The sequence below is a fragment of the Equus quagga genome, chromosome 8, assembly GCF_021613505.1.
Source record: "Equus quagga isolate Etosha38 chromosome 8, UCLA_HA_Equagga_1.0, whole genome shotgun sequence".
Classification (NCBI taxonomy): Eukaryota; Metazoa; Chordata; class Mammalia; order Perissodactyla; family Equidae; genus Equus; species Equus quagga.
In genome coordinates, this window is record NC_060274.1 from 121,717,768 (window position 1) to 121,743,183 (window position 25,416).

The 25,416-nt window shown below is 47.9% G+C and overlaps 1 protein-coding gene across 1 annotated transcript; it reads left to right on the forward strand.

Annotated features, from left to right (window-relative positions):
* Positions 1-1,926: 1,926 nt before the first annotated feature.
* On the forward strand, positions 1,927-25,335 carry ARHGEF5 (Rho guanine nucleotide exchange factor 5; the record flags this gene model as incomplete). Its single annotated transcript, XM_046668985.1, has 16 exons — positions 1,927-2,082; positions 8,539-9,182; positions 9,432-11,983; positions 12,519-12,576; positions 12,996-13,060; positions 13,275-13,528; positions 15,987-16,147; positions 16,663-16,815; positions 17,122-17,251; positions 17,525-17,599; positions 18,024-18,113; positions 19,282-19,439; positions 20,048-20,209; positions 21,679-21,749; positions 23,776-23,880; positions 24,608-25,335. Coding segments are annotated over 16 exons (4,992 nt in total), but the record flags the coding sequence as incomplete, so codon positions are not given.
* Positions 25,336-25,416: the final 81 nt, after the last annotated feature.

Consider the following 25,416-nt stretch of genomic DNA (forward strand, 5'->3'; position numbering starts at 1 on the left):
AGTTGCAGCACCTCTGACCACATTGCCCATTCCCAGGAGGCACTATGGAACATAGCAGAGGTCAGCAAGTTCTGCCCAAGGATCAGAAGTTTACTAACCTTGCTCACCCACTAGAAACTGTGGACAGCGATCACAAAATGGAGTAACATATGTCAAGGCTTCTAAAATGGAGCTGGGGGGCCATTAAGGAAGTGGGGCTTATGCATGCACTCCACATCTCAACCCAGAAGGAATGTAACTTCGGAACTGTGCTTCACTGTTGTCATCCTGACCTTCTTTCAAGAAATATGCTTGCTCCCATAGATAAGAACTTTCTGTTGCTGCCTTAGAGATGGCCTTAGCAACCAATCGCATATAGCCAAGACGGAACAGTTGTTGCCAGCACCAATCATAAATTTTGCAAAACAACCCATGTGATTTCTCTCTTTTTGCCTTTATAAACCATTGCCTCTTTTGTCCTCCTTGGAGCACATTTTGGGTTTCTGCCTGAATCTGAATCTCCAGAATTGCAATTCTAATTTCCCAGATAAATATCTGCTATTTGAACTGTAGTGAATTTTTCCCCAGTCAACAAAATCAAGGGCTTTCATACCCTGGACTGAGTTCTCTCTCCCAGCTTAGAAATAGACAGCTCTAGCTTAAACTTTTTGACTTACTGCTTTTCCCATTCTTAGCCCCTTGCTGAGCTTATGACACATGCTAGTCCTGCCCTTACATACCTGAACCTCTAGTCCCGGTTTTGTCCATTGCTTCCCACACCTTCCATGGCAGCTTAGAGAATCCTGAAGGCTGCTGAACTGTTTAGGGCTTAACCCCTCTGGCCAAAGTAATATGGCCAAAGTAGCAGATTCTTTGAACATAGAGAGGCTTCAGGACTCTACTGGAGAAGAAACCACTCTATCTTAATGACATTCTATCCTAAAGTCCCTTTGGAAAACCTGGTAGGTGTGGTCAGCCAGGACCAATGCAGTAGCCAAAGGGCATAGTAATCTGGAAACGGTCTAAGTGACCAGCTGTTGGGGCTTCTAGATCATGGTATCCCCAAGAACAAAACAGCGAGAAAGCCCACTAAGATTCTACCTGACTTACATCATCATGGAAACCTCTGGAGTCATGACTGGCGTTGGGGGCTGAGCTGACTAAAATGAACATATCAAGGATCTTTGTCCCCTAGGTGAGGGATTCTTACGGTGTGTGTGTGTGTGTGTGTGTGTGCCTGCACCATAGAATATTTTGGCATTCTTTGAAGTCTACGGAGAGGCACAAAGATAGACCCCCTCAGCCTTGACTTCAGAAACCAACAGAACACAGGGTTTTCCTGAAGGAATCAGAAAAAAATACAGGCGGGAGAAAACATACAGGCCTGACACAGAGGCTTAGATACTTAAATACAAACACACACAGGTCCTGGGAAGACCCCAGAAGGCACACATACCCTGAGATATATACTCATCCTCAAATGAACTCCGATAACATAGAGACGCACATTCCTAGGCCCTAAGAGATGGCCTCCTAGGGAGACAGAAAAAGCGAGCAGGATACACCCTTCCTCATATAGGGAGAGACAGGGAGACATCAGGGAAGAGAAATGAACAGCGAGGCCCCAAGGTGAAGACGCACGTACAGACAAACAGAATCTCAGAAACTCAGACACTGAGAGCCACAGACCAGCCAGTGGATCAGATCAGCATGGGCCCGGGTCAGGCGCAGGTGGAGACGTGAGTCCAGGGGCGAAGAAACACCCAGGCGGCCTGCAGAGACGTCCGAAGCCACGAGGAGCCCCGCTGTCCTCTCTCCCGCCCGGCCGCTGGCCCGCCGGCCGGCACTGCCCGGCCCAGACGCGGGAGCCGCCTTCGCCCCGGCGCGGCGCGGCCCGGCGCTGCCGCCCCTCCCCCGGGAAGGTGTGTCCCCGCTTGCCTCACCTGAAACTTCCGAGGAGGCCCAGATCCCTCCCTCCCGGCCGGGCGGGCAGGGCGGCGCGGGTGGGGCGGCTCGGCGGCCGGGCCTGCGCGGGGGACTGCCGGCCGGCGCCTGCGACCCGGAGGGGACTCTTGGGCCGAGACAGCATGTGACACTGACCAGGTGGGTGCCCTCGTCCCTTCGCAGCTCCTGGCTCCGGGCGGCCGTGGGGCCCCGGCGGAGGGAAGGGAGGGCCGGGCAGACGAGGAATCGAGGCCTTGCCCCGGGACCAGCCCCAGCCGCGAGCCGGGCGCAGGCTCCGGAAATGGGGGGCTGGGCAGAGAGGCGGGGTTCGCGTGTGTGACCGAGTACCCTGGTCAGGAAGAGGAGGGAAGCTGGAGGAAATGCTCTTGCCTGGAAAATTTGCTTCCGGCCTGCTCCCCGCCTTGGAAATGGGCACCCTGCCCCCAGATCCCGGGCCAATAATCAGGGCTCGTTCTCCAAAGTTTCGGCCCTGGGGAAAGCTAACCCCTAGAATAAGGGGTAACTGAGATTCCCTGTGAACGCACTCCCTACCTAGAGATGTTTCATTGTCTCCTTCTTCTTAACCAGGCCTGGGCCTGCCTGCCTTTATCTTCCTATGGGTTCGCAGACTGTATGTCTAAGTACACACCTCCCCCCGGGTCGCGGGATACTTTCACCTGTAAAATGACTCCTGCCCCGCCCCCCACCCAATTTCCCCATATGTAGGGAGTACTTCCAAAGCTTCATGTTAATCACAACATTGCATTCCGGAACTCCGGGAGGCCGAAAGGGAGCTTACAGTTTACAGTTTGGGGTTGGGGTGGGGGTGCCAGAACCCATTTCAAGCTCTAGTTCTGAGCATCGTTTATAATTGCCTTCCAGCAAGACTGCCCTAGGAGAGCTGATTCTGATGCCACTTGGTTTTCAGATCTCAATCCCTTCTCCCCTTCCTGGATCCTGGGTTCCCAAGACAGATTGGCTCTCCTGTCTACCTAGGAGTGAACTCTGGTCAGGACTCTTGTCACATTGAGGGGGAAGGGTGTGTCAAACACATAAGGGAGAGAGTGACTTTCCTTTCTAGCTTCCTCCCTGTTTTGCCCCCCCACTGCATTCTGAGTTCTTGCATCCTTGGCCTACTCCAGAAATCCTAGCTCCTCACTAAACAGCCCTGGATATGGCCTCTTTCTCAGATTTCCTGTTCTATGTACACCTGGAGTAGCCTAGGCCCTAGCAATGTGGGATCATTTGTTAACCAATTAGTGGGCCTGAAACTGAAGCCATGTATATTGAGGGGGCTGTTGGGGCATTGGGGAGAGGGAAGGCTGGGGGGTGTCAATTCTGAGTGAGGCTGCCCTGTAAGAGGAATGTATGTCGTTCTGCTAGTGTGGAAAAGAGAGGCATCAGGACGTACGCAGAGGAATCCCTCTTATGAAAAGAATATGGTGCTTCTAAATAGAGGCAAGAGTCTTCTTATCTTAGGGGTCCCTGGAGTGTGTGGCTGCCCACAATGTGGTCTATCTGAGGTTGTCTGTGGCCACATTAAGCATGGCGGCTATGCAATAGACAGGAGCATACCATTCGTGGTGTCTGGCGTGGTCAGTCACTGCAGGGTGTGGACAAGAACGAGGTCACTCACAGGGTCATAGGTTGAACAGGAGGAGTGTTACTCAAATGTCAGTGGTGTAGACCCAAACAGGTAACAACTCGGTGTGGACAGGCACTGAGTCACTCACTGTAGCTGTTGAGCGAACAGGAGCTGGTCATTTACAGTATCTGCAAGGTGGACTGGAACAAGGTCACCCTCATGGTCTGTGTGAAGGACATAAACAGGTCACTCATACTTACATTATCTGTGTGGATGGCCACAGGTGGGCTTGTGAGGTGTATGTCAGCATTAACACTGATGATGTTCTGTGTAAGACCAACGGGTATACAAGACAGTGGATGAGGCGATATTTTTGGACATTTGGGAATAGATAAGAGATGTATATTACAGTTTTCACTGGGATGGCAAGACTTTCCCAAAGTGGGTAGAACACAGGTGTTAGCAATTAGTAGTCCAGACAGTTACTTTTGTTTAGATATCATTGTAGCATTGGGGCCAATAATGTCAAACAGTGAATAAAGACATACAGCTATGTGATGGTGTTATTTTCTAAATTAAAATTAGAACATATCTTTTGATTTGGGTGATGTTTTCCTAAGGTGAGCAGCAGTATAGACGATATAGTGTAAATGCAGAAGTATTATAAGTCTCAAGAATATTCCAGCGATTTGTGGTGCAAGTCAGAGTATTCAAAACACACTGCTGGAAAATCCAGGACACATCGTCCTCAAAAATACACATGGCACTTGACATCAGTTCAAAGAATAAGTAGTGTGATGAGGGGGAGGTGATATCTTTGAATACAGTTTTATGTCTGGTGCCTAGAAATAGACAAGAGCTAAGGTGTTGGGGGTCTCCAACAGAGATATTGAGCTCTGTTACACACTGTCAATTGAGTGACTTGGAGCTTTGTCTCCAAGGAAGTCGCCTGTGGATGGGGTCAGCAGATGTAAAATGTCTTTTGTCTGGAAGAAGACCAGATCACCTTGATGCCATGCTTGGTCCTTGGCTGTGCTCAGTGATTATTCACCCCCAGTGGAGAGGAGATGAGCAGCAACTCTATGATAATGGACGGTGCAAAAAACCTCTCTCCTGATGTCTTTATGTGAGTAAAACTGTGTTTTACAGATTTCCTTTAGCTTTGTCACCTTCTGGGTTTGTATTGCCTGATCTTATTAGTATTACTAGGATGGGATCAAGTATAGGGAAATAGTGGCTGAGCCGGTGACCACCAGTATTTCCAGATGGATAAAGATAGTGCTAGAAATAATGTCAATGGGGTTGCAGGAGACAGATATGCATTGTGTCACTAGAATGGAACTCAAGATGTAAATATAGCACATGGTGTATACAGATATAGCCTAAATAGAGCAGAAACACGCTTATATACTGAGAGGCTGCTTGTTTTGAGGACGTGGCAGTGTATATGGGTACAGGGCCAGGACAGTACAGATGGAGGGGTGAGAAGAGACTACAGGTTTAGTCCCATGGTCTTCTTAGGCAGGTAGGAGCCAAGTTTCAGAAAGTGTTTACAGAGAGCAAGTATATTGTTTAATGTGTGGTTGAGAGAATAGGGTGATGTCACAGATTCATCCATAGTGATTACAGTATTTTGTACTTAGGGCTAGAGTTAGGGAGCAAATCACGCACTGTGTCAATTAACTGGAAAAGGCCGCAAAAGTTATTCCCCACAGGGACACTTATGTTAGACATGGCTCTTTGCCCCATATAGGTGGAACTTGTCGCATACTACATCTGCAGGGTGGCTAGGGACCTGCCTGTTTGGTTATGTCAGGTTCCATTACATAGAAACTGCAAGGGTGGCTTATTGCATGTGTGTGTGTGTGTGCCTGTGGATGTATGCCTGTGAAAGCATGTATGCGTGTACAGTATCTCAGCAGGACAATAGGCATTTTGGGCAGGGGGCTTCCACTTTAAGCCTGGACCAGACAAGAAAGGTACGGGTCCAGGTGCCGCTGTGGGTTCCAGAGGCCCCTGGGAACTTCTGCAGGCTAGTGACCTGCCAACTTTTTACAGCTGGGCTTCTGGTTACTCATAGTAGACTTCAGTCAGGAGAGCTTGGTTTGAGTTCTCCTGTACTATTTGCTTAGGAAATTTGAGCAAGTGACCTTAGTTTCCTCATCTGTAAATTAAGCAAAGTTTTCTGTGTATCTCTAAAGGTCCTTCCAGCTCATAAGTCCTGTTTCTCTCTTACATTTACTCTCTGTCTCTCTCCTCAACAGCAATTACAGTCCCTAACATTTCTATGATCCTTAAAGTTAACAATGCACTTTTTAATGTTATCTTATTTAATCTTCATTAGAACTCCTTGCAAAGGAGATATTTTATCCCCTTTTTAAAGACAAGAAAATGGGGGCTGGCCCCGTGGCTGAGTGGTTAAGTTTGCACGCTCTGCTTCGGTGGCCTAGGGTTTCGCAGGTTTGGATTCTGGGCACTGACAAGGCACCGCTCATCAGGCCACCTTGAGGCGGCGTCCCACTTGCCACAACTAGAAGGACCCACAACTAAAAAATATACAACTATGTCCCGGGAGGCTTTGGGGAGAAAAAGGAAAAATTAAAAAAATTTTTAAAAGATAGGAAAATGGATGTCCAAATAAATGATTTCTACAATTGTCTTAAAATTAGCAAGATATAAAACAGGCAGAACTGAAAATTGAACGACATTCTTTTAACTCTCTGTTCTTCCTTCCTACATTCACACAATAAATCCTTGTTGAGGGCCATTTGAGCCTCTGGCAGAGGAGACTGAGCAGTTAAGATGGCACTGTTTGTGCCCTCATGAAGCTCCTGGTCTAGCCCAGACAATAGACACGTAATTACAAGTGCAATGAGTGTGAGAGAAGAAGCCAAGTGTTCTCTGGGGTGGGAGAAGAGGATTCCAGGCCGAGGAGCAGCATGTGTGAGGGCTACAGATGAGAGAGAGGGAGGTGAGCTAAAGGACGGAAGGCCAATGGGGTGCAGGAGGTCCTGCCACGTGATGAGGCTGCTGGAGAGGAAGGCAGAGGCCAGGTTGTGGAGGGCATTTAACCCAACTGGATATTTGTGTTTGATCCCAATGGCAGTCAGAGGCTACCGAAGAATTTAAACTAGAAGTGGGTCTTTAAGGATCACTCAGGTGCTAGGTAGACAATGCCTTGAAAATAGGGCAAGAGGAGCTGTGTGGAGGCCAGTGGCAACGCTGTGCCCCAGGTGCAGTGGCCTGGGTGGGAGGACAGCAGCATGCACCAGGGCCTAGCAGTGGAGATGGAGAGAAATGGACTGACTTGAGGACTATTTAGGAGGTGGGGTCAGTAGGACTTGGTGACTGATTAGCTGTGGGGAATGTGGGCCAGGAAGGAAAAGAGAAAATTATTTTGTAATTGAAAAAGATTTATTGAGCACTTAGTATGGGCCAGGTATTGTGCCAGGTATAGACAACTGAGCAAGACAGATGTACTTCTGGATCTCGTGAAGCTTACCACCTGTTGTTTGAGATAGATGATAAATCAAAATACACACATAATTGTATAATTATAATTGTATAAATGCTACAAGGAAGAAGTCAAGTGAACTATGGTTGATAAATGTACAAAGAGGAGTACAGTAACCTAGTTAAAGGATTGGGGAACTGAAGGGGTTAAACCAGGAAAAGAGAGTCTCACAAGTAACAAGAAAGAGAGTTTTTCTAATGTCAGTAGTGTCAAATACCGAGAAGAACCCCCAAAATAAGCATCCTAGTGTCTCCTTTGGAGTTAGCAACTTGAAGATGGTAGGGAGGTGGGCAGAGTGGTGCTACTGAAGCTTGCTTGGAGGTAGGTAAGATGTGAGGATATGAAGACAGCAGGTGTGAACAGCTCCTTACACGAGTTAGGAAGATGAGAAAGACATGAACAAGATTCAGTTCTCGTGGGGTGGTTCTAACAGAGAAGGTGAAGGAGTGAGAGAGTTGATCCATAGCATAAGGTCCCTGAGAAGGCAGGCTAAAGAAAATAGCGCTTGGAGAGGAAGGACACCTCTTGAACGGTCAGAGAAGGAAAGACGGAAAGGGCAAAATGCAGCTCACTGTGAATTGCAAGAATCTGAAGCAGTTCCTCTCCATCGGTTTCTAAATTCTTTGCAAATTAGAAGATGAGGTATTCTGCTGGAAGTGAGAAGAGAGAAGGGAAGGTCAAAATTTTGAGAAGTAATGAGAAAAGTTCACAAAGTTGTTGGGGAGAAGGGGGGAGTAATATAACGAGGGTAACACACTTTTATGGACCTAGTCAAAGTGGGTAACCCTTGTATCTACTACAGTTCTAATAAGTCTAGTTATCATTCCACGTTACAACAGCTGCCTCTATAGTTGAATGCAGAATTGTTGACTAATTACAAGGCTCTGCTGGACACTATGGAAAATAATATGTAGTAAAATACAGACCTGTATAAAGGAGATCACACAATGCTTAGTACCTCAGGCATTGGCTATAATGGTCAGGCCTATTTTAATCCCCTGTCAACAGCTTAGGAAGAAGATCCCCCTCCAGACACTGCTTCTCTGGGCTGTTAGGTCTAGGGTGTGTCACTCACAGTGTCTGGGAGTTATGAGACTGAGTCACTCTTGGTGTCCAGAGAGTATACAGGGAGCGACCATATGACATAATACCATCTGGGGAGTCATGACCACTGGGAACACTTGTTACTTTGACCATGGTCTTGTGCTCTAATTTAATTATTTATTATCTGTCTCCCCCACAAGAGTGCAGGCTCCATGAAAACACCATCTTTGTCCATCTGATCCACTACTGAATGCGCCACACTTAAAGGGGTTACTTGGAAAATATTTATTAAATGAATAAATAAATGATAAGTTTTAGAGAGGCTATTGCTTATTTTGTTGAGTACCTTTCATCTCAAAGAATGTCTCTAAATGGAACCAAAAAAATATCCCACTCTTATTCTTTATGGTCTATTCCTCTGATAGGTAAAACAGAATAAGTGATAGGAACTTTGTCTTTTATTCCCCTTTAGGATTCAGCCCTGATTGAGAATGAGGAGCCCCAACATAGAGCCTTGACTTCCATCCCTGACATAGAGGAATTCAGTCTTATCCCTGAAGCTCTCATGAGAAGCAGCCATATCCTTGCCTTGGGACCCGAAGCTCAAGAAGGCCAGGACTTATCCTCTAAGCGGGCAGAGGGACGCAGACTCTTGGGGACCCAGCCGAGAGATTTAAGGGATGTGAATGATTATGCAACTGAGAGTATGACTTCTTTCCCCAAGGAAGCCTCTGCAGATGTGGAGACCAACCAGGACAATCTTATGGCTGAGGCCTGTCACACTCTAGAGTGCCAGGAGACAGTGCCCCAGAACCTGGCAGACAGACAGGCAGGGACACTAGCTCCCTTGGAGCTCTGGTCTTGCCCCATCGAGGGGGACCATCTAGACATGGTCCCCAAATCCAGTGAACTGGGCAGCAGAGTGGAGGTGGAATTTAGATCAGAGCTCACTTCTTTGATGTTGGGAACTGAACAAGCAGAAGAGAAGGAGGACACTTCTCTAGACACCTCTGCTCAGACCAGATTTTGGCCTTCCTGTGAAGAGCACCCTGCAGAGACTAACCAGCTGCAGGACTCTGAAAGTGGAACCATCAGGCAGGGGGAAGAGCTGCAGTCTACGGAGAGGGGAGAGCTACCATCTGCGGAGGGGGGAGGACTACAATCTGCGGAGGGGGGAGGACTACAGTCTACGGAGGGGGGAGAGCTACAATCTGTGGAGGGGGGAGGACTACAGTCTACGGAGGGGGGAGAGCTACAATCTGTGGAGGGGGGAGGACTACAGTCTACGGAGGGAGGAGAGCTACAATCTGTGGAGGGGGGAGGACTACAGTCTACAGAGGGGGAAGAGCTACAATTTAAAGGGGTGGAAGAAAGTCAGGGGAGAGAAGGGGTCATGTGTCCCCAGAAGGCCGAGGGGCAGGAGGAGCAGGGACAAGAAGAAGTGGGAGTTCAGGGGGAAGGAAGTCTGGGGGAGGATGTTCATACTGATGGGCATTTAGGGAAGCAGGAACAGATGGGAGAGCAGGTTAGTGATACAGATGAAGAACAGAGGCAAAAACAGGAGCAGATACAAGATGATGTGATGCTTGCCGAACAAGAAGAAAGAGAGGGCCTTAATGGGGAATTGGGAAGTCTGAATTACGGCGAGTGGGAGACGAGAACTCAGGGCCAGGCAGATCTAGAACAGGGGGCACAGAGGCAGAGGGAGTTGAGCAGGCCAGAAGAGAGTAGGGTGGATGTTCAGTATGAGGAAAATCAAAGTTTAGCGGGGAAATCAGTGAAAGTAACTGGAAAGCAACAAGAGCAGTGTCTATGGGGGAAATTGATGCCAGTTGAGGGCCAGGAGGAGGAGGTGGGGTCAAGTGAGGAGGAACTATGGAATTGGGATTGGGATGCACTGGGAGGAGCGGGAGAAGAAAGGAGTCCAGAAGAGGAGGAAGAGCATGATGATTCTTCCACACTGACTCTGGTAGCCCCTGAGGTCTCTTCTCCCTGTGACTTGTTTCCAGACGCCTGTTATCCCATGAGCAGGATTCCCGGGACCCACACAGAGCCTGGGGCTGAGGAAGTGTCCCCTGTAGCTCTGACTCCTACACTGGAGCCAATAGGATGGTCCCACCAGCCCGTTTCTGTACCTAGTTCCTTTCCTGCTGGGGAGTCACCTGACCAAGAAGCAACTGTGGACGGCCAGCAAGAAGGATCCAAGCTGGGGAAGGGGACAGCATCCAGCCAGAGGACTGAAGTGGTCTCTGCCAGGACATTTGTGACTCCTCCAAGGACACCAGATTCAGCTCCTTCCAGTCCTGCTGAAGTCTCCCCCAGCACCACTGCCTCATCATCTGCTAGCCCGCCAGTTGCCTTTCCCAGGAGGGATCCATCCATTGCTGAATGTTCTCCAGAAACCTCCAGAGCCTCTCTCTCAACCAACAACCCATCTCCCTGTGTGGCTTCTGAGACTCCCCTGGTTTCCCTCCCTGGCTTCCCCTCTGCAGAGGCCACCCTGGACCCATGTGCCAGCTCTGACTGGGCCAGCCCTCACAGCCCCCTAGCCAACTGCACAGGGGCTCTCCAACACGTAAGGAGCAACTCCTTCCCAGGCTCTCATAGGACAGAGCTGATTCCAGACCTTGTGGGACTATCATGTTCCTTCTCCCATTCAGAGTTGCCCCAGAGGCCCCCCAAACCTGCCATCTATGGCTCTGTGATCCCAAGAAGGGACAGGCGAAGCAGTAGGGACTGCAGTATCCTTCCAGAATCTTCTAGGTCATTATCCACTCCAGGGCAGGACTCTCAAGAATTCACCTCAAATCCAGAAAGGCCCAGCAGTCCCCACAGCAACCAGCGATGGGGCTCCCCACATAATTCAGCCTTCGCCCCAGAGTCTCTTGCCTGTGCCTCTTCCCCACCCCTTGTCTCCATAGATATGAGGATCCATGAACTTCCGCCCCCTCCTCCCCCAGAGAAGAGGCACGTCCACCCCTCCATGGTGGAGAGGGATGGCCGTGCAGTGGTCCCCACACTGAAGCAGTGTAGCCATCCTCCTCCATTAGCCCTAGGTTTAGGGCCACATGACCCCCACAAAGGGCCACTTCCCCAAGTTCCTAACTCCCTTGTGGCAAGGCAGTACCGACCTCTGCCCTCTACTCCAGACACTCCCCTCCATGCTCAGACCTCTTTCCCCGCCAGGCTGAGATACAACAAGCCATTACCCCCAACTCCTGACTTGTTGCAGCCCCACCATTCTCCCATTTCTTCTTCGAGTACCGCAAGGGTCTACAGACCTCTACCCCCTGTCCCTATCATGGATCCTCCCACTGAACCACCCCCATTACCCCCAAAGTCTAAAGGGAGGAGCAGGAGCACCCAGGGAGGACTCATGAATTCAGGAGTTCAAGCCAAGCCACGACCTCTTTGTCAAGAGTGGACCATCTCCACTCCTCATTCTGCCGGACGCACTTCCTGGCCCCCAGCCACAGGCAGGTCAACAGACTCTTTGGCCTCCACCAGTAGGAGTAAGAGTGAAGTGTCCCCTGGCATGGCTTTCAGCAATATGACTGCCCTTATAACTCCCTCTCCCCCAAGCACCCCCTGGACTCTGGAGCCCCAGGGACCCACCTCTGAACCAGGGCCCTCAGAAGGCTCTGAGACCCTGGCCAGAGGATCTTTGAGAAGAACATCCCAGCAGGAAGGAGCCAATGGCCTGAGGAGGTCGGATCTAGGCCAAGCAAGGCAGCCAGAAAAACCCAGCCATCCCCATCTGGAGAAGGCATCCAGCTGGCCCCACAGGCGGGACCCAGGGAGACCACAGGAAGGCAGCAGTGGACAGACTGCCATCCCTGATGAGGGCTCAAATAAGCACAAGGGCTGGAACCGGCAAGGCCTACGCAGACCTTCCATCTTGCCCGAGGGCTCTTCAGGTGAGCAAGGACAACAGTGACACTCACTTCAGACCAAGCTTTCTTCATCTCTTACCATCACATCCATCTTCTGTCCCCAGGGCTCCTGCCGTTCCCTCTGCTGGTTTCATTCACCCACATACCCAACCCCAGCATAGAGGGAGCTCCAAGAGCCTCTCTGAGCTTGCTGATGCTCTTCCTTCTCCTTCCCTTCTATCACCCAACCATGGTGTTCTTTAATTGTGCATCTCTTTTTCCCCGGGTTGTTCTGGACCTCCACTTCTTTCCAGTTACCAACACCTGCTTGATGTCCTCCTAGTAGTAGAGAAGACATCTCTACTTGTCCGATTCACGTTCTGACATGAGGGATGGGACGTATCTGGTACTAGCGTCCTCAGATGCTTTCTCCTTTGGTGCTTCCTTTCCTCCCAGATTCCCAATGGAGCCCTTTCATCCCCCCCGGATGCCTGCATCTCCCTCTCTAGATCTTACCTTATTCCGCTGTCTCTGAATGTCCCTCTAAAATCTCAGTTACTTCACCCATTTCCATTTTCAGATATAAGAGGTCCAGCCATGGAAAGATCCCCTGGCCTCTCAGACACCATTGTTTTTCGGTGAGTTACCCTCTCTCCTAGCGGACACACTTGTACTCTCTTTTCTTAGGATTCTGAAATTTCCATCAGTTGGTTCTGGGACTGTCTCTTCTGGGGGTAGGGAGGGGAAGAGACAGACACCAGGATTCCACAGTAGAGAGATCTTTTATCAACGTTGTTCTGTCTGCTGAGTCCGCGTCTCCCGTCCTCCTAGGCCCTTTGGCTATTTACTAAACCCCCTGTAAAAGCTCAACATGACATCCAAAAAAACTCCAAACTATCCAAAAGTGCATCAGGCTACAACTTGCCTCTTCAGGGGATTTGGCCCTGATATCCCAGGCCATGTCCCAGAGATTATAGACTACCTCCTCTGCTGTCACCTGGGGCTTCTCCATATCTAATGCCCAGCAAGCACCCCAGAGCCCTTCTCTATTCCACAGGGAAAAAAAGCCAAAGGAGCTGATGGGAGGCTTCTCAAGACGCCACTCGAAGCTCATCAACTCCTGTGAGTACCTGGAGACAGAAACAGAGACCCTTGTGGGTATTCTGCCCAAGACTGGAGAGGGGCTCATGGCTCTCAGCTGTGGGCTGGTGATATCTAAAGGGAGAGAGAATTGCCAGGAGAGCCAGAGCAGTTTGGTGGCTTCTGTCTGTTTCTGTGGCTCAACTCCCCTGTCTCCCTAACTCTCTCCCTCTCCCATGTTTCTTCACCCCTGTAGCTCAGCTGCTTTACCAAGAGTACAGCGATGTGGTTCTGAACAAGGAGATTCAGAGCCAGCAGCGGCCAGACAGCCTGGCAGAGGCACATGGGCACGCCTCCCTCCAGCATCGCCGAAAGCCCCTGGCCTCCTCAGAGTCGTACCTGCAGCGCTTCTCCATGGCCTCCAGTGGCTCCCTCTGGCAGGAAATCCCCGTGGTGCGCAATAGCACCGTGCTGCTCTCCATGACCCACGAAGACCAAAAACTGCAAGAGGTACTCAGCAGGGCAGAGTGGGCAGGGGATGGGGATACAGGAGGGAAAGCAGCCTCATCTGTTTGCGTCCTTGCCTCCTACTCACCACCACCGCCAAGAGCAGGCTCTACCCACCACACACTCATGCACACCACGACTATCGGTCATCTCCACTCTGATGGATTTGAATTGCTTTCTGAATGTCACCACCATCCCTCCTGTGCACCTCCTCATGCCATGGGCCATTTACTCCTGCCTCTTATTGGTTTGGGCTCATACTAAGTGACCATACCTCTGAATTTGTTGGAAAGGGTGTGGAATTAATCCCAGCACTGCTGCTTCAGGCTAGACTGAAATTTCCCTCGTCAACCAGGGCTTCAGGCTACATTGAAGTTTCCCTCTTCAAACAAGGCACATGCAGGGCTTAGAACCTTTCTTTCCAGGAAGACAATATGGCACCATGGAAAGGGATTAAGGAATAATGTTTAAGTATTTAGGTTCTGGAGCAAATGACCCGGACGTGAAGCCCACTTTAATATTTACTAGCTATTTAACTTTGGCCAAATTACTTGATCTTTCTAAGTCTCTGTTTCTTCATTTGTAAAACTGGGTTACAAAAAGTTACTTGGAGATCAAAAAAAAAAAAAAGTAAGTTCCTAGTACATAATAATCACTCAAAAACTGTGTACTAATTTAATGTCAAGTCATGCTGACCTGGGTTTGAATCCTGGCTTCACCATTTACTAGCTATGTAACCTTAGGCGAGTTATATAACTTCACTAAATCTCAGCTTCCTCATCTAAAAATTGAGGGTAATAATGCCTACCTTTGAGGACTGCTGTGCTGTTTAAATGAAATAACATATCTAGCTTTTAGCATAGCGTCTGGTGCAGAGTGTGGTACATAGTAGTGCCGTACTCTCTCTTTCAGAGATGAGAGGGAGTAAAGTTTTGGCCAGAAAGATTTATGGATAAACAATGCTTTTACCAAGTCAAACAGAGACAGGCATAAATTTTTAGCTATTTTGGAGTTCAGGTTTGGGGGCTCTGTTCCGATCTCAACTTTCAAAGCACGTGGAGGATATTTAGAAAATCACTCATCTGCCCCATATTTATGGACCAAACAATGGGGAGATGACATGAACCCTAGCTCTCTTTCACCAATTCTAGCACACTAGGAAGTCTGCCAGGGCTCCCGGGCCAGCTCTGGTCTCACTTTTCTGAGAAGAGAGACCTCTGCGCCTCAACCTCTTATGCACACATTTTCCTTTCGTGAATAGCACTTCTGGCATCTACAAAGTGCTTTCACTGACTCCGTTGCTTTTGATTGTCACAACATCTTTGTGAGGTGAGGGTCATTCTATCTACACAAGAAGATAAGAAAACTGAGGTTCAGAGGTTAAATGAGGCCCCCAAAGTCATACAGTCAGCAAAAGTTAGAGCCAGGATACAAATGAACCTTCAGTGTCCCTGTTAGTGTTGTTGTGTGCGAGGGTCATCTGGCTGTGTCATCCATTATCTAAGTCATCACCAAGGCATGGGTGTCTTCTTTTTTTTCTATCCATGCATCGATCTTGAAGCTGCATGCTTGGATGAGAAGCATGACCAGCCTAGCTAGAGAAGGACAGGGCTGTGAGTCATTGTGCACCCTGCAGGAAGCTCCAAACAAGTTCTCAAATGCTGGACTATCTCCGTGAAATCACAACTGCATCATCTCATTCCCAAAAATCCTGCTTCTTTTCATTTCTCCTCAAACCTCAAATCACCTTTATTCCTTCAATCTCTTCCTCTTTCAAAGTTCTCTGACTTTGACTCCATCATTCACCTAGTTACTGAACTCAAAAACTGAGGCATTAGCAGTTACTATTCCTGCTCTTTCAGCCCCCATTTCTAGCAAATAACCAAGTGCTTCCAAATCTCCCTCCTCAATAATCACGAAATTGTCCTACCTCTCTACATCCCCTTGGCTATTCTCATCAGGAATCATTACGAAGTTTCCTAACATGGCTGTCTTGCCCCTTCCAATCTTTTTTCAGACTGTGCTCAGAAATATGTTTATAAAAAAGAAATGTAATCAAGTTATTCCCCTACATGAAGTCTCTTTTTGTTTTCCCCATTGTTGTACATTCAAACTATTTTACCTTGTTTGCAGAATCCTCCAGACCTCATCTCTATTTGCCTCTCCAGCTTCCTCTCCTGCCACTACTTTAGTATGCTTGGTTCCAAAATCACTCAATTTCTTTCTTTCTCGAAAGTGTCTTTTTCTCTTACACCTTTGAGGGCTTGCACATGTTCTTCCCTTGGCCTCAAATGCTGTTTTCCTTTCCCTCCAATATTAAGTTAGGTTCTGGTGTGACTGTGAGCGATAAAACAATCTGTCTTGTTCATCGGTCTACCCCTGAAACAATACACAGGGGCTAGCATACACCAGGGACTCAATAAATGTTTTTAATTAATCTTCCTCCTCCCCAACCTCCTAGGCCAAATTTGAGCTGATTGTGTCAGAAGCCTCATACCTGCGCAGCCTACATATAGCAGTGGATCATTTCCAACGTTCAACCCAGCTCAAGGCCATTCTTTCCAACCAGGATCACCAATGGCTCTTCTCTCGTTTACAGGATGTGCATGATGTCAGCACCATGTGAGATTCCTCTTCTCCCAAACACCACTCAGTCTCACTATCTCATCCTATAAACCTTTGGTTGTTTTTTTTCTCTCTCAGAATCTCTCTCATTGCTCCCTCCATGATTCCCAGTGGCCACACGGATAGGGAAAGCAAAGAAAAGGAGAGGGTGTGTGGGTAGATAGATCCACTAATAGATAAGCAGGTGAATGAGAAATGCTTCCTGGGTTGAGGTTTTGGATGTACTGTGGACCACACTGCATTGGAGATGAGATGTGGGAAGCATCTAAAGATCAGAAACCCTGAACAGGATCAAAAGAAGACCAAGAAATGGAATATTAGGACCAGAGAGTTAGATCAGTGGTAAACTGGGGACAGCCTAGTACACAGCAAGGGTCACAGAACTAAGGACAGTCAATAGAAGTTATTTACTAATAAAGAGAAGAAGTCACAAGCTCAAGGTATAGCAGGGGTCAGCCATCTGCTCACTTGAGGCCCACAAGTCTCATGAGACTTGTTTGAATCCTGTACAGGTTCCTTTCAGACCTGGAAGAGAACTTCGAGAACAACATCTTCACCTTCCAAGTGTGTGATGTAGTCCTGAACCATGCCCCCAACTTCCGCAGGGTCTACCTGCCTTATGTCACCAACCAGACCTACCAGGAACGCACCTTCCAAAGACTGCTGTAAGACCCGATCCCCATTCAGTCCGCATGTGGGCCCTGCAATGCCCTTCCACCAAAATCCCCGATCCCTAACCCAGGGTGCTGTCACGAGAGCACATGTTCTTGTGCCTGCTCTGTGATCTCAAGTCCCACCTTTCCTTCCAGATCAGATGCCCTCAGCCATCACATCTGGGCCCCCTGTACATTGGATCCCACCATTCTTTCCTGACCCACAGACATTCCACTGAGTCTCCACTCCCCCTGCCTTCGCTGTGTCCTCCAGTACTCCCCACATCCCTCCTTACCTGAGGCTCGCTGCCCATGCAGGAATGCCAACAGCAGTTTCCGAGAGGTCCTGGAGAAGCTGGAGAGTGACCCCATCTGCCAACGCCTTTCCCTCAAGTCCTTTCTGATTCTGCCCTTCCAGCGCATCACCCGTCTTAAACTGCTGCTTCAGGTACAGCAGATCCTCCCTGGGTCCTCTCCCCTTAACTCAAAGGGATGATGTCAGGAAGCCCCAAAGTAAAGGAGTGTCCATTCTTCTTGCCACTCTTCCACAGCTTGTGGGTGATGTGAGCAGTCTCCCCACTTCCCACATTCTTCTTTCTCAGGGTGAATTTGCTTCTAAAATTTTGTTCCTTGACTTCTCCATTAGCCCACCCCCAATCACCTCTTCCTGTTTTCCCATCCCATCTTTCCATCTGGCTCCTGGCTACTGTTTGTTCTATAGAACATTCTGAAGAGAACACAGCCCGGCTCTTCAGAGGAGGCAGAGGCCACGAAGGCACACCACGCCCTGGAGGAGGTAAGCAGCCACCACCCTGACTCTGATGCTTTGATTTGCCTTCACAGAGAACTCTTCCCTGCCCAGGCCCATGACTCCAGAAAATGCAGGACTCTGCTAATGGCCTTGCTCAGTCACCTCACTGCATCCACCAGACCTCCAAACATGCACACCCCACAGCCTCTTCTCCCACACTGAGGGCACTCCACACCAGGGGACTACACTCTCCCTACCACAATCCTCTGATTAAATCTTAAGTTCACTTAGCCCAGAAATGTTCTATCAGGTCATACCAAGTATACCAGAATCCTAGACGTCAACTTAATGCTGGCTTCATGCAATTCTAGCCTATTAAAACTGATTTCCAGACTTCTTGCAGGGGACCCAAAAGTCAAAGATTCTAACACAGTGCTCTTCCTCTTACCCTACCCTGCTCAACACTCAGCTGATCCGAGACTGCAATAACAATGTCCAGAGGATGCGACGGACAGAGGAGCTGATCTACCTGAGCCAGAAGATTGAGTTTGAATGCAAAGTGAGTTAGTCCCTTGGACCCCCCACCCCCATCCCGCTGCTGCCCATGAAGCTCTTTAGCATATCCCACAGGTCACCCTCAAACATAGAACCATCTTGCTCAAACAATCCTAGTCTCTGACCGCATTTCTGCATGCCTTTTATTCCGTCCTATTTCTGCGATACCTGAATACCTACTTCAGTCTCCATCATATATTGTTAAATGAAAAGGGAAGATAGAGAACTGTGTGTGTTATAATATATTACCTTTGGTGAAAAAGTAGGAGGACACATATCAGTATATGTATTTGCTTGTGTATACATAAAGAAAATCTGGAAGGTTACATAAGAAATAAAGGACAGTGTTTACTTGAGAGAGAGTGTATGCATTTGGGAACTGGGCAGATGAGGAAGAGCCTATCAATATAAGCCTCTATAAAGATATATTTTTGTGGCTAGAACGATTCAGTATTTTATCAAGGCTCTATCTAGTCTAACCAAAGAAATATAAAACTGAATCCAAATATAGGGCCAAAATCTCCTATCCAAATACAAATCTACAATAGACATTCCACACTCAAATTCCATCTCAGAATAGACACCATCGTTAGCTCCCTGGAAGAGAGGGAAAATCCCTTATGCACATGTTAAACATAGTCCAGTACCCTTATCTTTACCCAAATTCCAGCTCTAAGCAGACCCTACCTAGTTCTCCTTACTCTCACTCCCACATGTGATTCCAACTGCTCCTCTCATGTCTCTGGTTATAATCAAAGAAAGAACAGATGTCAGAACTGCTCAAATCTTTTAACTTCTAAGACATACATCATGCTGTTCCCTGCCTTGTTCCTCCACATGCCCTAATTGGGCTCTTCCATCTCTTTTTCCGTTTGGGCTGCTAGGGCTGAGCTTTCTCATATAGTCACTATCCTGGTTGGGACCATAGGTACTTTTCATTGCCTGAGCTATGGACATGAGAGCTGCCCAGCAGTAGACAGTAGTAGTTAGAGGGTTCAGAGAGAAACTGAGTCTAAGTGGATGGGTTATGAGCAAGAGGGAAGATGTGGAAGAATGGGTTGTTAATGGTGGACCTTACAAATAGGAGGCACGGGGAGGAGGGCAGGACTGAGAGGAGGCCTCAAGCTGTCCTGTCTGTGACACTGCCTTCTCTGTCTTCCCCCACCCTGTAGATATTCCCGCTTATTTCACAGTCACGCTGGTTGGTGAAGAGTGGAGAACTGACGGCCCTTGAGTTCAGTGCCTCCCAGGGGCTACGGAGGAAACTGAACACACGTCCAGTCCACCTGCATCTCTTCAACGACTGTCTGTTGCTGTCTCGGCCCCGAGAGTCAGTGACTGGAATGGGAGGCCAGAGCACAAGAGGGAAATGGGATGAGGCAAGAGGGAAGAACTAAAAGGGATAGAGAAGGGTCATGTTCTTAGAGGAACCCTTCTCAGTGGCTCAATCCATCGAGTGGAGGCCATGGCCTAGAGAAGAGAACAAAAGATCCAAAGCAAAAAAGGGGATCCCACCAAATTATGTCATGAGGTCACATAGTAGGACCCATATCATGTTAGAGAGACAGAGCAAAATGGAGCAAATTAGTTTATCAGATTCTCAAATCAGTCGATTTGGGGTTTCTTTGGGCTAGCCTCTGCCTACTGGCCTAGAGGTACTTAGCCAATTCCAGATCTTAACTCTTTGGTCCTAAGGACCTTAGAAATTTTATATTAGTTCTTTCTCTTCAACTCTTTAAAGTGGCAAAGTGTCCATTGCACTACAAATCCCTGGGGACTCTGGAGCTACCATCTTGGGAGCAAGTTAGCACCATCTTATGGTTTTTATGAGAATTTGCAGGCTGCAGATGTTACAACAGGGATTTTGAATCCACAGATATGAGGGTGGCTAAAGCGTGACAACTACAGAATCAGATTGAAAAGCCTTGTATTTTGCAGGGGTAGCCGATTCCTGGTATTTGACCATGCTCCCTTCTCCTCTGTCCGCGGGGAAAAGTGTGAAATGAAGCTACATGGACCTCACAAAAACCTCTTCCGACTCTTCCTGCGGCAAAATACACAGGGCACACAGGCCGAGTTCCTCCTCCGCACTGAGACTCAGTGAGATGGGGCTGGGCAGAGCAGTTGAGGGGAGGAGGGAGGGCAGCTTGGGAAGGAAGTGGGACCAAGGCAGAAAATGGGTCCAGAAAACAGCCACTGCACTATTTCACCCATTCTGGACTGGTGAGCATCCACAGAGAAACCCAAACCCAAACTAGAGCTGATAGACAACTCCGCAGGAGACTAGAGGTGGGGGAGGGTGTAAAGTCACTACCAAAGTTTAGCATCTATTTTATACACTTTAGTCAAGAAGGGCAAAGTCTGTGAGACACCAGTAAGGAGATGGACTGGTATGGAGTAACTAAAGAATTGGATTACTGACATCACGAGCAAATGCCCACGTGTACAGAAATTCCTCAGTGTCCAAGACTGGTGGGCATATACATGCCTAAGACAGGCACTGGGTTGCCTTTAGCTTTCCTTTCTCGCACCTTCCAACCCAGTCCTCTGTTGAGCAGAAATCCATAGTGTTGAGAACTTGGATTTGCTCATCTTTTTAATAATAATTTTTTTAAAAATACATTCACACATACATACATTTGAGAGAGTATTAAAAATAATACCTATAAAATCTGGTACACGTTGCCTACAACATATAATAAACAGCTATAAGACTATAGCTCTTATTGCTGTTATGAAAGAGATAAGAAACGTCTTTTAAAAGTTCAGTATAATATCTGATGGTCTGAAGATCCTCATGTTGTAGACACTGTTCAGTTTTGTCCCACCCTTCAGGGTGGGATCAATAATGCCTGTTCTCACTTACGGAACAGAGGGCCTGGTGCCGGGGTTTGTGTGCAAAACGTCACCTAAGTCAGGTAATCAGATGGAGACTCCTGCTCTTTGCTTAGTGCTTTGGGCAACATCTTCCAGGAACAGTAATAGTGTCAGCTCTCAATTACTCCAGCGTGTATGGAAGCAGAGGCTAAGATAATGCAAAAACCTCCAGATAATTACAAAATTAGGCTTAGATTATATTACATGACCAAAAAAATAGTAGATATGTCTCCCTGATCTAATTATGATTGCAGAATAATTTTCATCTCTGAGATATTTGATTGAAGGGAGGTGGCAGAGGAGTGTCAAGAATTATGCAAATTGAGAGAGGGAATCTAAACTGAGGTGAACATTTTGCTCGGTACAAGTCCCAAAATGGAAAATCTACATGTGTATAATTGACAGTTGACTTTCTGCCCCCACTTGAAAGATACAAGAAGCCATTAGGAGGATAAGCTTGGAAAGAGAAGGGAAAAACAAAAGGTGACAAGACACATTAACATATAGTTCAAGATCGTGTCATACTTCCAACCAAGCAGAGTCCTATGACTTTTGTCCTAGACACTATGGAACTACACAACTTTTCGAACTAGGCAAGTCCTTCCCACAGTCATTTCCCTCTGCCATCATTGGCCCTTATCCTACACCCCCAGAGCTGCAGCTGAAGCAATGACCCTGCTTTGTTTCCTCAGAAGTGAAAAGCTTCGATGGATCTCAGCCTTGACCATGCCAAGAGAGGAGTTGGACCTTCTGGAGTGTTATGGTGAGTGAGGGTCTAAGAGGGACAGAATAATGGCAGGGTCAGAAGTTTCCTTTGGCTGCAGGGGTTTAGGAGGCTGGGTGGTAACTGGGAGGCTTTCTTTTATTGCTTTCATCCAGAATTTCAGGATAGAAGACTGGCGTCTGGAGCTTAAACACCTGAGATGCATCTGCTTAAACTGCTCATCACCTTGGCAATGCCTCCTTCCCATACTCTCCCTTCCTTGGGCAATAGTTTGCTCTTTTTAAATATATGTCTCCTTAAGTCTGTCCTGCTATTATTTTGCTGAGATTTTATCTGCTTAAAGGTCTCAGTCCTTGGTAGTCTAGTGTTGAAGATTTAGCGCTCTCACGGCTAGGGCCCAGGTCTGTTTCCCAGTCAGGGAACCACACCACCCATCTGTCGGTTGTCATACCATGAGGGCTGCATGTTGCTGTGATGCTGAAAGCTATGCCGCTGGTATTTGAAATACCAGCAGGTTCACCCATGGTGGACAGGTTTCAGTGGAGCATCCAGACTAAGACAGACTAGGAAGGACCTGGCCACCTACTTCCGAAAAAATTGGCCATGAAAACCCTATGAGAAGTAGCAGAGCATTGTCTGATATAGTGCTGGAAGGTGAGAGGATGGAGCGAAAAGACTGGGCAGGGTTCCGTTCTGCTGTCCCTGGGCTCACTAGGAGTTGGAATCAACCTGATGGCACTAACAAAAACAAAAATGTCTTAGAGAAATCCAAGGAGAAAGTAGGGCTGGAGTGGGAGTTGCAGGATGATTAATAACATAGTAGATTTGTCTGGACCACACCCCCTCCTGTATAACTTGACCTGAGACCACTACCCCTTACCTCAGGCTTCCACATACCCACGGGCACTCATGCATTAAGAATGCGTCTGCATTCATGCCAAGACTGGACTTCTGAGTCTCAGATAAGCCCCGCAGTTGTCATCCAGCAAGGATTCCTTAATTCGTGTCCAGAGAGGAACTGAACTCAAAGGAACACTGGGCCTGTAGTGACTCAAAAAAACAAACAAATACAAGGAACCCTGGGAAAGGAAGTAGGAGAGCCTGACTGTAAACAGTTCTGTTCTGTAATTTGTTCACTGTGCGATCCCTCTGCTGGCCTTCAGTTCCCCGGCGGGTAAGGAAGGCAAGATAATTCTTCTCCTTCTCTGTGATCTTGTGAGTGGCACATGTGGATGAGCTGGAGAAAAAGATGTGCAGATGATATTAGAGTGTTCTCTTTGTTTTCTGAGAGAACTAGGGCAGTGTGGTAAAGTAGAAAGATAAACCCCTGAAAGATGGAATGCTTATGAGTCAGGAACACTCTGAGACTTGTTATCTTGAGCTTCAAAACTGGATTTCCCCTGGTTCACAAAAATCTAGAAATATGGAAAATCCAGAATTCCCTCAAGAATCATCTTGATCAACCCAGTCATTTATAGATGAGGAAACTGAAGCTAAAGGGAATTGAATGCCTTTCTGAGATCATACCTGGAACCCTGCTGGTTAAGTCTTTTCTAGCCCCATATCTGGTACCGTGAAGAAAATGAAGAATGCGTCACAGACTCAGATTTTACAATCCAGTTGGAGAGACAGAATACATACTTGAAACAATTAGTTAAGATAAGAAGATAGTGATGTGACACAAACAATCACTTTTAAAGGAATTCAGAATCCATTGAGGTCCAAAGAGTCAGGAAAGGTTTCAGAGGGAAGATGGGTCTGTAGCTGAATCTCAAGTATTTTTAATAAAGAGTCACTGAAGGTGGTTGCAACATATTTTGCAATTCATCTTCCCTGGAGAAGTAGCATTTTTGATTCATTTCAATTCTGATCTTTCTGTTTCCTTATCAACCATTTTGTTCCCTGGTAGAAGCTAAAGACTTTTCCAGTTGTGTCTTTTGTCTGTAACTTTCAGCAGCCCAAACTTTCTCTAGCCCAAGTCTTCCCAGCCTCGCCCTGCAATTCCTTCTCCATGTTCCAGTCATTTCCCTTTCCTAACCTCTCCTCACACTCTTCTCTTCCAAAGACTCCCCGCAAGTACAGTGCCTTCGAGCCTACAAACCCCGAGAGAATGACGAGTTGGCGCTAGAGAAGGCCGACGTGGTGATGGTGACTCAGCAAAGCAGCGACGGTAAGAGGGAGACTCCAGCAGCAGGAGGCTGGGCGTTGGAGGTGGGACGCTGCAGGTGGATGTGTTAGTTTCCTAGGGCTGCTTAGCAACGTACCACAAATTGGGTGGCTTACAACAATAGAAATCTATCCTCTCCCAGTTCTGGAGGCCAGAAGTCCAAAATCAAGGTGTCAGCAGGGCTGTTCTCCTCCGAAGCCTCTAGGGGAGGATCCTTCCTTGCCTCTTCCAGCTTCGTAGTCCCAGGTGGTCCTGGGCTTGTGGCAATCTCTATCCTCAATCTCTACCTCCATCTTCATGTGGCCGTCCTCCGGTGTGAATGTGTGTGTCCAAATTTCCCTCTTTTTATAAGCAGGCCAGTTATATTAGATTAATGGCGTACTTTACTCAAGGATGACCTCGTCTTAACTTTACTAATTACATCTGCAACCACCCTTTTCCTTAATAAGGCCACATTCTGAGTTATTTTGGGTTAGGACTTCAACATATATTTGGGGGGGAGCACGATTCAACCCATGAGAGTGGAGAAGGCCCAGGAACAGGCAGCTATAGACTTTACCAGAATTAGAGCAGCCAAGGTTAGTACACTGGGAGGCTGGACTTCCCATACTGTGGGCTCTCCAGTCCACTGAGCCTTAAGATTAGAAAAGTTTCCAGGAAGGAAGTCCAGCAGGAATTATTGCAAGTCTTTCCCAGGTAATTCTTCTTCCCACCCACCTTGTGCCCTTAGGCTGGCTGGAAGGCGTGAGACTCTCAGATGGGGAGCAAGGCTGGTTCCCTCTGCAACAAGTGGAGTTCATTTCCAACCCAGAGATCCGTGCACAGAACCTAAAGGAAGCCCAGCGAGTCAAGACTGCCAAACTACAGCTAGTGGAACAGCAGACCTAGCTGTTCTCTGGGAAGAACACCCTGAGCTTAAGGACCACGTGTTCCTGGAGAGGGCTGGCCCCAGAACCCCGCGACAGAGGCCTTCTGTGCACCAAGAACTAGACCTTCTGAAAACCCACGGACAAAATCCGGCTGCCCATGCTGGTCCCAGGCCTCCTTTTTTGTGCTTTGTGCTTGGTGGGGAAATTTTGAGGGACTTTGCACTGGACTATGGGAACCTTTTCTCATAGGAAAGGGACCAACGGGGTCTCAGCCAAGGAACTTTACTTGTACTACCATATAGTCCTTAAACACTCTCTGCTTCAGAGTGCAGATTCAGAGCTAACCAGTTTCCATCATGGCCACGTGTTAAACAGAATCTGACCTCAGTCCACTGGAGGGAGATGTTGAAGGAGGATTAACACATCAGATGGGAGGGTAAACCTTGTGACCTCTAAGGTATCTTCCAACCCTAGAGATTTTCCGTAATTATTGGTGTGAGGTCAGTGCATGCATCTCTGGAATTTATGTCTATTGGTGGCGATGTGAGGGTAATACTCTCTCACTCTAATAAACCTGGCACTTCTCTGAGTGTTTTCTTTTCAGACTCAGCGCTGAACCAGGTCAGAACATGGAATCACTTGAGGATTTGGATTCAGGTGTCATGAAAGA